At 40.2% G+C, this 18,490-nt stretch overlaps 1 protein-coding gene across 2 annotated transcripts in view; it reads right to left on the minus strand.

Annotated features, from left to right (window-relative positions):
* The window catches only part of skap1 (src kinase associated phosphoprotein 1), a 224,681-nt gene that overhangs the window by 166,919 nt on the left and 39,272 nt on the right, over positions 1-18,490 (minus strand). For both annotated transcript variants that reach the window (XM_007904379.2, XM_007904380.2), the window contains one exon: positions 7,798-7,923. In XM_007904379.2, the coding sequence (XP_007902570.1) occupies positions 7,798-7,923 (126 nt within the window). The remainder of the gene's footprint in view (positions 1-7,797; positions 7,924-18,490) is intronic.

Here is an 18,490-nt window from a genome sequence, read left to right on the forward strand (position 1 = left end):
CTAAATCTGCTAGGATCCCATCTCTAGGTGTGTCTGTGAATGCTGAGATTGTGCTCAAATCCAAATTTTCACTTGAACTGTGTGTTACAATTCAAATTGAGATCAAAATTAATTCTTTGCCATCAAGGAATTGCTCTAGGCGCCAGGCCACAGCTATTTTTTCCATAACATATTTCTGCCATGCATAAAACACATTTCATGTGTTAGGACAGTAATATTCCTGTCTATAAACCATTGATATTTCACAATAAACATTAAGTGGACACATTATGGAGGCTATCAAAATCTGCAATGAAAGCCACCATCAGTAAAACTTCAAAATTCCCCCCACCCAACCCAGACTAATGCACTGAAATCACTTACCAGTAATTATTTTTCCATATGTAAACCATTTCCACCCTTTTGCTTATCTTGATTGGATTTCAGCCTATAAATGACTCTCAGGAATCAAGTTACTCTACAGATAAACCACCCATCCTTCAATTACATTCCAGCCTGTAACTCACTCTCAGGAATCAGTATTCAAACCATGCAAACCCCTTGATTAGATTCAATTTGAATCCTTCAAATTAGATTCCAACATGTAACTCATTACTGGGGATCTGTTATTCTGTACATAAACCATCCAAACACGTCAATGAAATCCCAGCCTGTGACTTGCTATCTAACCCGTTACTCTCTGTGCAATAATACAACCTTCTGTATTTTATTGTAATTTCTTCCTAAGTATTTCACCGACTGGCTCACAGAAAGCTGACCAATGCCATTAATTATATTAATTAAAAGTCACAAACAGCAGCAATTGCTTTTGTTGTCCGGCAGCATTTTGGTGAAACACTAAAATAGATTTTTTTTGCTGGGAAAAGGGTTAAGTTAATGGTGCATCCAACGGAAGATGGATCTGTAAACTTGACCTTACTTGATTTCCAATTGCTTAATTCACACACACTCACAGTGGTAAGACGTGACCACGGTCAGGACAAGTCAGGCCATGCTCCAGTCACATTAACATTCAGACATTGATCACTATGGACTCCATCTGTTCCCTACTGCAGTTACAGATCTGATGTCAACCAACTCCTTGGAAACAGAAACAAATCCCTTTCCAGGTCACAGTCCATAAGACAGCAGTGCAGACTGCATATGTACCAGAATCCCTTTCCCCTCTTCCAATATCAAGACCTCAACTGGACATCCTCCTTACGCCCCACCCCCACACACATTTTTACTTTTTCAACACTTTTGACAGTAAAATGAGGAATATAATGAACTGAATAAAATGTTCCTTGACATTAAGTTCTCAACAGAGATGCACTATGCTCTGTTATGAAATAAATGATTGAAACAGGCACTGGGTAAGTGAACTTTGTGACATTTTACTGGAATTAGAAACAGAAATTCACCATTGTAGGCACTGTGTCACCAGTCATACTGCTACAGTAAAGAGATAGAAAAAAGCCCTTTTTGTCAGTTTTGTATTTTTCATCCTTTCCTCTTCCAAAGGTGTTGATATATTCTGTTCCCATACCATACAGGCTGGGCACTCCCTACATTACCAAAGTGGCCATTCTTTCATGCAAAAATCTAAATGTTGAGCATTGGCAGGCTATTTAACCTGTTCGGAAAACCACAACCGAGTCCATGCTTACATTTACATGGGTCACTGGACAGTAATCATGAGGAAGAACGTCTATTTTTGGCCTCTTAGCTAGGTAGCAGAGACCAGATGTGGAACCCATCGTTGGGAGGAATTGTGTGGGGTGCAGAGATTCATCAAGACTGGGAGAAATTAAAATAACATTCAGAATGGACGAAAAGTTCAAGGCAGTGGAAGTGAATGAAGGTTACAGACTGGCATCCGCAATTTCCCATTATGTGACAGTCCTTGATCTTGGCTGCGCTATTGGGTAAGTAATAATAATTTTTGCATTTGATATAGTGCCTTACACGTCTTTGAGTCGTCTCAAAGCGCTTCATGGAATATACTGCAAAGTGAATTGACTACATTTTGTGGGCGAAACGCCGCAGCCAATTGCGCACAGCAGGTCCCACAAATAGTCATGGACGGAGTGACCAGATTTATTATTATTATTATTTTTTTAAATCCCGGAAAAGCGATCCGCCAAGCAACTAACAACCGGGTTCCTACTTACTGCTAGGTAAACAGAGGCATGTGGAGTAAGGAAACTTGCCCAAAGTTTCGCCCTGCCGGAAATCGAACCAAGGTCTCTTGCTTGCAAGCTGATTTTAAAGGCAAGGAGCAACAGAACGGTAAAGTAGGTATTCATAGGACTAATCATTTCTCAAGAGGAAATGAGAGTGAAATAAAGGAGCAGATCCCGCCAGACTGTTCACGTACATCCCAACAGTTGACTCGATTGTGACAAAGAATGCAGCCTGTGCTATTAGCCTAGGTGTGGTACATAATGTTGAGAAAGCTGAAGAGATGCAATTGAAAAAAATACCAAAAAATGATCAAACAGTAGATCAATTTACTTATTTTACTCTTTAAAAAAGCAGATCGATTCCAAACAATTTATTCACCATTATTGTCCATTTCCAACACTGCACACTGCTTATTGATCTACTTGAATATATAGATAGCATAGTTGCAAATTAAAATATGAATTAAATGATCTATAGGTCAATATGAGAATCGTTTTCCACTGTTCACCATTTGAGGAAAGAATCACAATTTGTTATTTTTTTAATAACTGTCTGGAATATTGTTTTTGTTTTCCTTTGGTCACTGACAGGTAAAATTTACAAATCCTTCACCTTTTTTATGCTTCTCATTTTAAGGTTGTTAAATAGAGTCACAAATAAATATTTTAGATTATCCTATGAAGACCAAAGCTGGTTCTTTAGAAAGCCTTTTTTGTGGGTATCATAAAATTAAACCAATTAATTTCAGTTTCAGAGGAAAAAAAACAAGTGACCTACGTTTAATCCTCCAAACGCCACAGATACCTCGAGGCATCCAATCCCATTGCTGGAGTCTTCAAATGTGTTTAGAAGATCCTATCTACATAGCATTCAATGCAATCAACCGTGAATTCATGGTCGTACAGCAGGTTAAAATGTAACATCTACATTTGACTAAATATTAAGTCCAAAATTGTGAATAAGGCTAATTATTCATAAGAATTTTTGTCTGTCAATTTTCTCCCCTCTGCAGACAAAAGGATACCAGCACCATTTGGAGCCTTGTCAAATGATCATTGTTTACATTCATGCCAAGACAGAGCACATCAGCAAGACTATTTAACTATGAATGTGGGGTCGGGGATAATGCTGGATACCAATGCATTCTGCTAGCAAATTCAACCACGCCAAACCAACATTTCCAATTGCTTTAATTTATGGGGCAATATAGCAAAAACATTCTGCAAATATCAATGTATAGTATCTAAGCAACTAACTGGTTATGAACTGGATTTCATTGCTGCAGTCTTATTAAGGTATCAAAAAGCACTGAGTCTTTTCCACAAAGGTGCTCTCATTCTTTCAGCACATCTATATGAAATATATATGATTCTAGCTGCAATCTACCCAGCGGCAGAAACTCCTAACAGCCCATCAAAATAACTCATCATTGTCTATTTGATTCACCTCCATCCAATATATTCATTCAGAAACAAAATCTTGACCTCCTCCCTTGAGTGTTTCTCAGTTCAACATGCTGGTGGGATGTGGTCAGAGACAAGATTTCACCTGACTGACTATTCTTGGTCCAAAATATCAAATTCCTTTAATAGGGGTAGATTCAGCACTTCAAACCTGCTCCAACATTAAATCTATTGCTACTCTCTTTCTTTTCATTCCATTCATTTCATATTGCGCCATTGCTTTTGGTACCATAGAACACAATACACAACTACAACACCACTGTGAGTATACAAAGTTGTTACATTAAAGAGGGCAATTTAGTAATAAGCCTTTATAATAGACAGATAGCAGAATACATATCTCCAGGGAGAGTGTGCACACTCCATTCCATTAAAATATCTTGGGAATTTGCATGTATATATATATCTCTCAGTTTAGTTTGGATACTCTTATGCATGGTGTCAGACAAACGGCTGAACCAAAAAATATTAGACGGTCATTAGTCAAGAAAGGTCATTTAAGGATCATTTAAAACTAGGCACTTCACATAGCCACTTAAACATGTATTTTGCTGAGTCAACCAGGATGCCTCATTGATATTACCTATGAGCTAGTTGCCCAGTCTCCCTAATGAAGTGGGATAGTATGCAAGAAATAGTTAATGGACTCATGAGGTTGGAAATAGGGCAAAATTTACAATTTCAGAAATGTTATTTATTTAGATGTCAACTCCTAATCCCATATCCCTTCGCTCAGCGAGCTCTAGCCTGCTTCACGTCCCATGCCACGCCCGCCCCACCATTGGCAGGCGGGCCTTCAGCCACTCTGCCCCCACCCTCTGGAACTCCACCCACAGTTCCATCCGCCTTATCCCCTCCCTTCAAGACCCATCTCAAGACCCTCCTCTTTGACTATGCCGTCGGTCACCCTCCTTCCCCCCCTGCCCTCCACCCTCCCCGATCCCAACCCCCAGTTCAGATCCGAAACACTTATTGTCGAGCACCTTGGGACGTTGTCTTGATGTGAAAGGTGCTATACAAATGTAATTTTGTTGTTGCTATTTTATTCCTTGAAGATAACTCCTATTAAGTTACTATTTTAATGGGGGAGATTTGGCGCTGTGGTAACACTCTTGGTTTTGAGTCAGAAGGTTCAAGCCCCATGTCTGGACATGGAATCACATAGTATAAGATGACACTTCAATGTAATGCAGTGTATTGCATTGACAAAGGTACCATCCTTCGGATGCAACATTGAACCGAGGTCCCATTTGCCTGTTCAGTGGACATTAAAGATCCCAAGCACTATTTGCAAAGAGAAGGCAGTTTCTCCTGGTGTCATGGCCAACAAATCCCCCAACTAAAATTGATCACGCACTCCGGTACATTATTATTATTGTTGTTGTGCACAAATTGGCTGCTGCATTTTGTCCATAAATTAGTCATTCCACTTTATAATCTATCCTGTTAAAACTCTTTTAAGGCACCTCGACAACATGAAAGTCGCTAGATCAAATGCAAGGAATATTATTATTTTATGCTGGTTCACTTCCTTAGAATAAACAGAGAATACCTGCCCTGAAACCCTGCTGCTGAGCAAACTACCAGGAGCAACAACAACAACAAAATTACATTTGTATAGCGCCTTTCCCGTCGGGAGGACATCCCAAGCAGCAGGTGACATACAGTAATTTCCTGATAACTCATCACTCCAAGGGAAAAGGGCTCAGTAACGCATGATCCAGAGTGGAGAGTTAGCTATATATATATACATAAATGCAACCGAGATACTGACATAATGATGACGTAAGTGGTAGTGACAAATTAAGCTAGGGTCAAGTTATCAGGAGATTACTGTATATACTCCAGCCCTATTCTTGTCTTAGCATTTTTAAGATTTCCTGCTCCAATCTTCTCTCTTATGAGGCCAATGACTGGTGTTGTGGCATGATTGTAGTATGATTCCACTGGTACCAGCAGTCCTCTGGAGCTTTTCCCAAATGACCGCCCATTTTTCATGCATGAATGTAGCTAGTGCCCGAAGACTATCCTTGCAATGCTTGACATGCACATTTTGCTTATGCTACCCCAGTTGGGAGTTTAAAAACATAGAACAATAAATTAGTAACAAGAAACCCATGCTGTCATGTGTCAATGATTACATCACACCACCACCATTTATGAACAATATAACTTGCACAGCACTGCCCTATTAAGATTTTCCCTGTAAATTTGATCTGTTGATACCACAACTATCACAGCAAACCTCAGCATTTCAAGAGATAGGGATGCAGTACATAGTAATTAAGCTTAATTTATGGGTTAAGTTTATCCTTGCAGCTCTTTGAATATCTGTCAGCATCAGGACAGCTATAATCTGTCCGTTGTACCTATAACAATAAACACTGTGCAAAGTGGCTGTCACATCAGCAGTCATTACTCCGTTTAATGAACAACACAGCTGAACAGAGTGCATTATCTGTCTGTGAGTAACTAGGTCTTAAAGAGCATTGCAAGCATCTAGGAGTTACCTCAAGGATGTTCAATTTTATATCAACTTGCTTAGTTTTTGTAAATTTTACTCTTAACAAAGGTTTAACACAATTTTTGTGGCTCCCTGGTGACTCAGCTGGCAAGTTAATTACTATGTGAAACTGAGCCATCAGACACAGAAGGCCCTGGGTTTGATTTCCAGTCTGAGCTAAATTAGCTGTCCTTGTACGATTCCATATCATAGGGGATGTATCTTTACCAACTGAATCAACTTAGAGAGAATGTGTATATATGTGTTGAACATGAGTGGGAAGTTGGGGAGAGGAATGGCCTCGTCCATGGGTAAATTGCTATTCAGGTTCATAGAATGAAAGGGGTAATTCGGAAAGAACTTCCATGGTGGAGTCTATGGAAAACTACCCCAGTATGAGTCAGAACCTGCTGAAGAAAGGAGGAAAGTCACAAAAGAAAAACAAAAATTGGGATTGTCATATGAGATATTTTACATGAGTAACAATAACCTTTTTCACTTAATTATAATTTCATAAATTTAGAATTTTAAACTTAAAACAGATATTTATGGCAAATTCTACGGTGTTTAAAGATCACCATGTTAGACAGCATTTTGGATTAAAATACTTTTTGTAGGATCAGAAGGAAAATTTAAATGACAACACTAATTTTTTCTCTTTTAATATTATCACTTTTCACTTAAAAACCCTAAGGATGAATATTAGAGAGCTACTTAAAACTTAGTTTCTAATTAAATGTCAAATTTGGCAGATTAAAGTAATTACATTTGAACTTTGTCATCACTTCAATATTTTTCCATTATTAATTTTAGGTCACCATTAAATTACTATCTCTTCCAGTGTCTCCAGTATTTAATTTCATGAATTGTAAATCCATTAGTTAGATTGGTGGGGGGGAAGGGGGAAACTGAAATTCTGACCAGACTAGGTGTGTGTGGGAAGGAGAGGCAGAAGAAAGAAGTGAGGCGGAAGAAAGGAGGGAGTTAATTAGAACAAGGCCATAACTGTAAAGCTTTACCTTAGTAGGCCACATTTTACATACAACGTGACCTGATGTGATGTTACGAAACAAACACACTTACCAGAATGATGTGAAAAAAACTGTTGTAGAGCTACACACAAGGGGCAATTTAATAATCTCTGCATTATACAGCACCTTTCACATCCAGAGAATGTCTCCAGGATTTACCATAAAGTGTAGTGACTGTAGTTATGGTGCATCCTGCAGGTAAAAGTGACAGCTAATTTGCACATAACGATGTCCCATAAACCACCATGAAGCGAATGACTAATTTTACTTGGGGGATTGTGGGCCAGGACAATGGTTGTAAGACTAAGACTGTGAGAGATGTTGGGCCTCAGGTTATTTTTAAATGCCAGTGAAGGCATCCCCACCCTAACAAATAATTCATCCCAAAGACAATTCTGCTGATCCTCTTCTGCTCCCCTGTCGGTGTAATTGACAGGTCACAGCTCTCCTGAAACCACTAGAGAGTGCTCGAGAATTCTTGCTATCTCCCCTGCAAAGATAAACATCCCTTAACCCTGTTGCTGACAGGCAGCTCCTTATCAGGCACTCCAAGATCAGCATCAAAACAGCAGTAAAAGTCGTGGTTGCAAAGCCAGAGCCGCATACTGATGTAAGAAGTAAAAACACTACATACCATCATCCTGGTTATCAGACGCCAGTGAAGCACTGTCTGAAGGCCCTGATGGAGCATGGCCTAGACTCTGGCTATCATCCGAGCTGTCTTCATATCTCGATCCCGAGTAGGAGTCACCAGATTCCCCTGTCGAACAGGAAAAAAAGGGTCAAACTTCATTCTAGGACTGAAGCAGTCAAGAGGGCCAAACAATGGAAGGATAAATCAGACTGTCTAAATAATTGGTTTTAAGACCAGTTTTCTTGAGAATCATTGCAGAGCTGGAGAACAAAGAGTTATTACTAGGAGCAATTAAACAGCAAGCTCAACATTAGAATCCCTTTTAAAAATATAAACAATAAAATAAACATGATCCACCTAAAAACACTCTTTTGTTTTGGACCGTTCATTTCAGGTAATATTTATTCAACAAGCGAATGCTGGTTTGTGAACATTCCTGGACCTGAAAATATAGAATTGAATTAAGTTGGAATAATTGATACTGAAGCAACATTCAGCTAACAACTGTATCTCCACATTCTGAGACGCATCCTAATTTGAAAGGTACTATATGAATATAAATAGTATACAAGGAGTTTCTAAAAGTGTCCTGGCCAACAATCCCCCAAATAAAACTGGTCATTCACTTCATGGTTGTTCCTGCGGCATTGCCGTATGTAAATTAGCTGCATGATAATTCATCAGTCTCCCAGTATATGCAATTCTATTATGAATATGTAACAAAATAAATTTCTAACTTTTGCGAGTGGCTTCTGATAGACCCAGTGTACTTTTCAGAGTGTGGATCTATTCAGGAGTTAAATTTGCCACATTTAAGTCATATATTCAACACAACATCCGGATTGTTTCCCTTTAAACTTCTTGGATTACATGCAGAAGTGAAATGCAACAAGATCTGGAAATGAAAACCACTTGGATTACATTTTGCTGACCAGTAAAAAAAGAATTCCACTTATCAGTATGTCCCAAATATTTACCAGTATACTGTTGTCATTTAAGTGTCGCACTCATCTCATAGGTCATGTTTGTTGTTCAATCAGAGCCAGGCAATCAGATCAAGCAGGAAACAATGCATCAATTCAGCATTTTTTCTTTAGATGTTCCAACTGAAATTAATGTTTCCCAGAAAATATCTGCATCTCCATGGAATGCATTACTGTCGTCTTCCCTCTCCCTCACACACAAATGTATAGTCAATTCACTTTACAATATATCATGTGAAGCGCTCTGAGACATCCACTCAACGTGAAAGGCACAACATCAAATGTAAGGATTATTATTTTATTTATTATTTCAGAATTTGCTAAATTCTAGGGGGATTCAAAATGTTATATGAATAAAGCAAATCTGGACCCAGGTGGAATTACTACCCCTAGAAAGACCATTAGACCTAATACTTCTAACCCTTTTGGACAAATCTCAACTTTCTCAACTCGCACTTCTCACCACAAAGACGTGAAAAGCACTATATCAAATGCAAGGATTATTATTATTATTCTGGAACAGGGTGCTTGTGGGTAAAGCAGAGCAAAGCTTTGGGGGTGATAATATAATAATCCTTGCATTCAATATAGCGCTTTTCACGTCTTCTAGACGTCTCAAAGCGCTTCACAGAATATACTGTAAAGTGAATTGACTGCATAATTGTGGGCAAAACGCAGCAGCCAATTTCGCACAGCAGTGTCCCACAAACAGTCATGGATTGAGTGACCAAATTATTTTTTTTCAGGGATTATTATCCCCAGAAAAGCGATTCGCCAATCAACTAACAACCGGTTTCCTACTTACTGGTCGGTAAACAGAGGTGTGTGGAGTAAGGAAACTTGCCCAACATTTCGCCCTGCCAGGAATCAAACCCAGGTCTCTCGCTTACAAGTTGAGTGCTCTAACCACTGAGCTACAGGACTCCATCACCACCAATTAGATGATGGACACTAGAGAAATAGTAATTCAAACCAACAGAATCATTATATGGAAAATATAAATGATCTCAATCTCTATAGCAAATCCATAAAATATATAGCGAATTAGTGAGACAACATTGCGGTGTTGTTCAAATCTCTTCATTACTTTTTGTGATTTTCTCTCTCAAGCACTTGGCTTGAATCCCTTTTACTTAGTTATTTTAATTTTTCTAATTTTTTGCTTAAGCAATGTGTACTGATGGCACAATCTATGGATGAGCTGCTGAGGCCAACAATACAAGTGAGATTAATTAACACACATAGTTGGAGCTAAAGCACCCTGGGTTAATGACCATCCTTACTGATGTTGATTCAGTTCATTTACACTAATGGACTCAGTAACTCCTGCAAACCAATGTTCCCGATAATGTAACTGCCACTACTTAACCAACAATATTTAAAAGTCAATCAAAACAAATGAAAGGATGTTAACGCTAATTATAATTCTTCATTGATTTTTTTAAAAAAAGATATTGGTGATAACAATCCAGTAGTACAGTAGTAACAATGAGCTATGAGAAAAATTGCACTTCAGGCAATATCTGTTAATATTGTGGAGCAGGTTTCTTGGATGGTGATCTTTATTCAGCATCGCAAGTTTTTCCACAACTATTGCTAACATTGCCAGATCTGTAACTAACAGTGGAGAGAAATTCCACCAGAGTCTAGCTTTACTCAATTCATTATTATGGTTATAATCATTATCATTATTATTATGTTATTAGAGTTTGAAATCACTCTGTAAGAGTAATTGCTAAATGGTTTTCAGTGATGAGTGAGCCAGACCAATAACATTACATACCGCTGGATGTTATTTTTGTTAGTATGTTTGAACTTCCTAAAATAGCTACTTTTTTGCAGGAGGCTGATATTTTGATCACCATGTATTTTGTCAAGCCATTATTGAATAGTCTTACTAACAGTCCTAGTCGCACCGACGATTATAGGAACTATATGGTTTATACGACACCATATTTCCGGATAAGGTGGTCCTAGCTGGACAAGCAGCAAGAAAGGTTCCCAGACAGTGATATCAATGGTCAGCTATGTGGTTTTAGCTGGTTGGACTCCAGCAGTACCGCAACGCACACTCTGGGATCCCCAGGCCAAGACTCTTGCTAACCTGCGCTTAATACTTTCCGGAATTGGTATTATTAGGAGAAGTAGTATTATTATTATTATTAATGCAGTACAGAACATCATTATAACAACAATAAATTACATTTGGATAGCGCCTTTCACGTCAGGAGGACATCCTAAGGCGCTGGACAGTCAGGGATCCACACCCGATTAGTTTACAACGCAAATAGTATACTTCAGATGCGTGTAGCTGGCTGGTCCAGTTAAAATGAACTCCTGGGTCATCACGCTATCACCTAAGTCACACTTTTCTTTAGTAGAGACCTCAGATGGCTGATGTGTGGAGACCAGCCAGCCCTGTGTGTGCAAGTACAGTGAATGTGGTCCCACACTCTACTCTTGCTGGAAGCCATCCCACATAATAATAATCTGTGTTATAATGAGGCCCCACAGTAAATAGAATAAATCTAGACCCAAACAGAATTTGTCCCCACAGGACTTCACCCAGTATTGCACAGCTCAAATGCTCTCCAAATATAATACATTTGGATATATAAAAACTATAATTCCACTGCTGGGAGGTTTTCACAGTTCAACAAAATGAACATGGGTATGAAACTGCTATCCTTGAACCCTGCCGCTTTACTGAATTTGGACGCTGCCTGTCCTCTGGTACCACACCCAGGTGGTGATTATTCATATTTGAGACAAATCCTATCAATACGTAAATGGACAATCCTATCAATACAAGTGCATCTTGCAGAAGCTTTGAGGAAATAAAGAGCAAATACAGTGGAAGCCGCTTTAACTGGATGCCAGTTAAGCTTGGACACTGAGTAAATACAACAAAACGCCCAGCCCCGATTCATTTATATTCTTATCTGTTTTAAATATGCAGGTTAATTCACAGAACAATCCGGTTAATCCGGATAAAATGCCGCACTGGTCGTTGCTAAAGGTACTCACTCGCGTCTTCTGTGTCTCGAGCGGCTTTATTCAGCCAGGAGTGGCTTCAGGATGGAGATTGGAGGATTCAAATTGTGATTGATTGACAACAGACTCCAACCATTCACAAGTGTTTGGAGTTGGGCTGTCAATCAGTAAGGAGGTAGAGGAACAGGGAAGAAACAAGGGAGGGAACGGGAGGAGTCAAATTACGATTGACTGAAAGCTGGAGCCCAATCATTCACAATCGGCTCCAAGGCTGTCAATCACCTCGGAACTGCCGCTGATTGATCTCCTTCCCGTCCAACGGGAACAGCAATGGGATGGAGGCAGCGCCGCCGCTGCTCCGCTGCTGGGCGGGAAGAGGTAATGGAACTTCTGTTAACCTCGGACACCGCTTAAGCCAGACAAAACGTGCAGCCCCGATGTGTCCGGCTTAACCGTATTCCATTGTATCTAAACTGCATGAATTGCTCCTGTGCTTCATGTCCAGCAGAGTTTTTGCACTCAGAATTCCTTCCTATCATTTCAGTCAACACTTTTTCCTCTCATTTTCTCAAACCAAGTTATTACTTTAACAAGAACCAACTGTATTTTGCTCCCTTGTACACATAAATAACTTCAGATGTCCCACATGGGAAAAAATAAACTTGTTTCATTAAAACCTCAAGACATCTGTATCTGCAGTATGTATGTTTTATTTATAACCTAATGATTGCTGGTAGCTTAACGCAATAATTTTGCAATAAATCTCTTAGAAATACAAAATCATGTATTATAGTTTCACCGGGTCATCGTAATCGAGGCATTGTTCTGAATGAGTTTCCTGACAGGTTAAAATGATGTGCACAGTATTAGGGGTTCACAATATAGTTCATCTTTTAATTATCATAATCAATAAAAAGGCAGCTAAGAAAAATGTTTATAAATTTGGAACCATTTTTGACCAAATTTTCTCCTCTATTAAAGAATTAGCTAATGCTGTAATATGGTTTCAGTGCACAATATTCTCAAATAATGAACCCAAATACCCATTCTTTATATATGAATCCAAACAGTGAGTGTCAACGGGATATAAAATAGGTACAAGAAATGGACAATTCTATCCATACAAGTGCATCTTGCAGAAGTAGTCTCTAGATAGTAATTAAGAGTAGGAGCCCTGATTCCCCACCCTCCCCCCCAAGGTAGAGGCTGCTGAGGCTAACATAGTACACCTACTGCTCCAGCTGAGACCAGCTAACTTAAAATAGAGTGAGAATAGAACCTGTGGTCTACACGGCTAGGGATTTTAACCACACACCATCAGCGAGCTATTCACTTCTCTTTTATGCAATGCTTTGATTCCACTTCTCTCGCCTTAATACCCACACATTTATTGATGTACATGCACAGGAGAGAGAATGTAAGCAAGGATCTCCTTGTGATGTGGTTGGCAATGGATTGTCAGAGTCATGTTAACTCTCTGTGGAAGGCTCGTTAGTCCGATCCTGACCCAGGTAGGTCTGCAGAACCCGAGGGCATTGCTGATGACAGATCAGCCAGTCTGGCTCATCGATGGCACTTGGAAAGACAGACCAGTCACTGGGAGGAGGGATTCTTCTCACTCAGCTCCTATTAACCTTGCAAGTCAAAATCATAATGAGTAGGGTGGTCCAAGCTGGACGCATAATGGGAAGCTTGCCAGACAATATGCTTAGTGAAAAGTTATGCGGTTTCAACTGATTAAACTCCAGCAATATCCAAATGCACACTTGTGGGTCCAAAAACCATGGCTCTTGCCCTGTGCCTAACACTCTCAGGAATTAGGTAAACAGGAACTCTATCTGTGATTCTCTATCATGGACAGATATCCTGCTGACATTTAATTGTTCAGGTTCACACGTCAATGATGCTCACCTGGCTGCGTATGAGAGCACAAATCATAGCAATGGAGCTATATGTCAGTCAATGCTTTCAGAAGTAGAGAAGGAAAGAAAAATTGGGAGGAGAAAATCAACCAGAACACTTCTTAGAAAGATTCTGGATTTGAAATTGTGCCAAAATGTAAATCAGGTACATACGAGATCTATCAAAGATATCATTGCTGAAACCAACAATTCATCTTTATCTTCATAGCAAAAGTTCTCCCCACAGGCAGCAATTCAAAGAAGTAAAATTGACCATTTCAGTATATACATTGATAAACCTTAGCTTTAATTAAAAATTTAACATAAATTCTGAAACTTATCATCAGATAAATCCTCTGCATACTCACATTACAAAAGGTTGGAAATAGCCAGTGCTTGTCTATCTCATGAGAATGATGGGAATGTTACTCCAACAATAAATAACTTACATCAATCAGTGCAGTGTAACTTATATGCGTCAATTCTTTATGCATATTTAGATACCAATCAGAGGGTCATTTCAGTTCAGTTACTCAGCTCTTGCTTTGCATAATACAGTAGTCATGTTGACTATTCATGAAGCCACAGTCCCTTTCAGTGACTGGCCAATAAAAACACAGTGTGGGAATAACCAATCACAATTGCTAAAAATCCACTCTTCTGAAGTCTCACCAGCAGCTGCCATTACTGTGCCTGACCAGTAGGGAGAGCTATTTCTAAAGCAAAACTACCCGCACAAGCTTTGGGAGTCTACAATAACGCTACACGCTTGACACAGCCCATCTTCCTCTCAGAGATGAACATTTTTCACATCAATTTAACCCAGGAATTTCACAGTGGTAATCAGAGCACTTTTTAAATGACTGGATCCCTTTAACTTGGACTAAATCACAAACTGTTAGGCATCATCACTAGACGTACCAACTGTGAAAATATAAAAAATATTTCTGGTTTCTAGCCAATTTTATTTGAGAAATGGTAAATATGAAAGGTAATGAAAGAAGGTAACATAAATCAGCAGCAGTCTGAAAAATAAACCAAGGATAATAGATAGCTGGCAGTGACTTACAAGGCAGTCATTCGATCTAATGGTGATGTTATAAAACATAAGAGCAAGGCAAAGAACCACAAGATTGAATTACTGCCGCAAACTCACTACCAGAGATCTTAAAGGGAAATTTATTTACCACGGTAATGATAAGGTTTGAAAAAGCAGGATTTTTGTTGCTAAACAAGGGAAATATATTTAGTGCTGGTGACAATTCTCCTTCTGGCATGAAGTGTCAGTGCCACAAACTCTCCGGTCAGCAATACTCCAGGTTACAAAGTTCTCTATGCTCAGCCATAACGGCTGCTTTAACTGTCACCAAAGAAGAATGTTTCCTAATACATTAGCATTACCAAGTCCACGTTTCTCCATCTCCATAACATATCATGCCTCTGTTGCTGCCTCACCCAAAAGTAGCTAAAATCCTCAACCACACCTTTGCAACTCCCACCTCAATTTTTCCAATGCCCTGTTTGCTGACTTCACAAATTCTACCCTCCACAAGCTTCAATCAGTCCAGAACTCCACCTCTTGCACTAGGATCCGTGAGCCCATCAACACAACAAATTACATTCAAGTTGGGAGGACGACACAGGTGCTGGACAGTCAAGGATTTACACCCAAGCTGAGGTTTGGGATCAGGAAGGGTGGAAGACAGGGGGTGACCAAAGGCACGGTCGAAGAGTAGGGTCTTAAGACGGGCCTTGAAGGAGGCAAGGGAAGGGGCAAGGCAAAGGGACTGTTGGATGGAGTTCCAAATGGTGGAGGCAAAAAAGCTGAATGTCTGACTGCCGAGAGTGGGGCAGGCAAAGCGAGGGACAAGGAGCAGGCCAGAGTTCGCTGAACAGAGGGACGGACAGGTCGGGATGGAGTTAGCAGGATAAGCAAAGCGACTGGAGGGCTTTGAAGACAAGGACAAGAATTTTGAACTCTATCCTCTGGGGGATGGGGATCCACCGGAGCTAGGCAAGGGTGGAGGTGACAGGTTCACAGAGCTTGTTCCGGGAGAGGACACGAGCTGCAGAGTTCTGAATAATCTGCATCTTGTGGAGGGAAAAGTTTGAAAGGTCGACAAGCAGGGAGTTAGCATAATTGAGCCTGGATGTAATAAATGCGTAGATGAGGGTCTCGGTGGCCTGAAGAGAGAGGCAGTGGCAGTGCCAAGCGATGTTGCGGAGGTGGTGGAAGGCAGAACGGGTCTTGGCACGGATGTGAAGTCTGAAGGCCAGTTGGGGCCCAAATAAGATGCCAAGATTCTACACTGACTCAGTGAGGTGTAAAGTGGATTCATAAATGGTGATGTTGTCAGCACCCGAGGTGTGGATTGCCTGGGTAGTGGTAAAACAGTAAAGGGAGGAATTTAACATACAAAGCAGGGCACCAAAATTATAATAGCATATCAAGCTTAATCCAGCCTTGGGTACATCATGCACCAATAGTTTCTAAAGCAAACAACCACGTGTGTATGGTTTCAGTGAGTTTGTCTGGTATGGAGTGTGCACTCTCTCCTCAGAAGGATGCACAGTGCCCCTAGTGTTTACATAAGGGTAGTACCAGCTAAACCCAACCCATGAAATCTAACATTGCAGAGCATTGATAAGCTTTTCCTTGCTTGTCCAGCTTGGAGCACCCTACCCTTTAGAGCTTTAGATTGTAGGGTTAACTGGAACCATGGGAAGAATTCCAGCTCCAGTGGCTGGTCTGCTCCTACAAGTTCCACCAAAGAGGTTGGCTAGTTCAAGGTGGTCCAACCTTTTGGCTGCCGTGGGCCTGATTCCCTATTTGAGAAAGGTCTGCGGGCTGCATAAGCAATATTTGTGTTTCCCTTCCAGAAACATAACATTTACATAGCACCTTTTTCATGTTGGAAGGACATTTCAAAGCATTCAACACTGCGGGCTGGGCACCTGAGCTGGGGGTGGGAGCTGAGGCAGTTGGGATGGGAAGGGGAAAAGATGACCAAAAGGGTGGTCAAACAGTTAAGTCTTGATGTGCCTTCAGAGGGGAGCAAGCCAGAGAGACTGCAGGAATGGAACTCCAGAGAGTGGGGGCAAAATGCCGGATGTGGGGCAGATGGGGTGGGGTGAACATAAAACAAACTAGTGTTTGCTGGGAAAAGGGACCAGACGGGTTGGGAGGTCGCAAAGGTAGGGTTGGGAAGGGGGCACGGGGGGAATGGAGGACGTAGAGAGGTTTTTCACTTGGGGAAGAATACAAATTGTTGCTCAACCCCAAAGTAATCCCAGGAGACAGAACCACAGAAATTCACAATACAGAAGTCACAAGATTTATTTAGCGGCTGATGCAGGGGACACCATAGTTGTTATACATTATGAATTTACTATGTTGCCAATTTTAGTTTTCTGGAGCAGGTCAAATGAAAAGGGAAAGTTAGTAAACAGAGGTTTTATGCATTGGTTCAAAACAATTGCCTCAGCAAGTTATTAAAAAGGGCAATGTATCCACAGCCCCTCAAGCACAGCCCACATTAATTGGCAACAGTTATTACACATCATTAAACAATGATAATTTGCATTAAAATTTCAGGGCTTGCTGGAACGGGCAAACCCTAAGCACAAAAATTAAATCAGGGCTTGCAATTTTAATGAAAAGAAGCCAGAAGGATGCTTAACCTTTCACTCCATTATAGTTTGAGATACTCGATATGTGCATGGATTTTGAAGGAAAACAGGTTCTCTACAGGGAGTATGCTAGTGCAGCAGAATGATGCACCAACTGCATTACAGTAATAGATTATCCAATTCAGAGTATATTAATGTGCAGCATCACAGACATAATAGTTCATACACCACAGTGATGCATCAACTTTGCAGTGTTACAGAGCAATAGGCAAAGCACTAAAGAAATTTCCCAACTATGGTGTCAAAGTAGTATCTCTGCAGTGCAGCAATGCACCAATCACAAATACCGCATTAGAGTAATTGATCACATATTGTTCAACGTTGCAATTCCCTACACATGGACTGAAATTCCAGTCAACATCATGTGTAGTGCCTTTGGCAAGGTCAGGTGCTACTGGGATTTTCCCACTGTAATCGCATATGGTTAAAGGTGCCATAGATATCCAAGTGGAATTTCAGCCCACCAGTGAATCTCAGACATTTCATCGGATGAAACTAGCAAGTAGAGAGTATTAAAAGGAAAAGAGCAAAAAAAAATGAGTGCTATTCAGCAGCAATAACACAATCGTGGGTACTTAAATCCCTTTTTAATGTTTATAACATCAGAACTTACAATGCACTATCTGAATCCATAAGATAACTCAGTAATTTGTTCTGCTGGAACCCAATTATACAGTTCATATTATACAGTTCAATTATACATTCAGCACCTGAATCTGAAAATTGGATTTTTGTGGTATTATTTTATAATACACATTCCCATCACAAATCGTCTTACCAATCAAGTAATACTTGAGCTATTTATTTTATTTTCCATCTCCACTTCAGAAGGAATTGACTCGTTCTGGGTCACTACTCCATATGTTCTGGGTACTCTCCACAAAGGCCCTCACCCTGATGGCTATTATTCACGTTTGATTTCATACAATGATTGTCAGCAGGCTTTTTGACCATGGGAGATATCGTATCAGAGTTCAATGCTGCTATCACTCAACAACAACAAATGTACATTTCCAGCAGGAGTCATTGGATAGTGATCAGAAATGGGGACCTTAGTTGACCCTAGTGTTTCTCCTTTTGAGAGCAGGAGCATTGAGACCAGTAGTAATCTTACTGCATCCACAG

Source organism: Callorhinchus milii, unplaced genomic scaffold (assembly GCF_018977255.1).
Source record: "Callorhinchus milii isolate IMCB2004 unplaced genomic scaffold, IMCB_Cmil_1.0 Scaffold23, whole genome shotgun sequence".
Lineage (NCBI taxonomy): Eukaryota > Metazoa > Chordata > Chondrichthyes > Chimaeriformes > Callorhinchidae > Callorhinchus > Callorhinchus milii.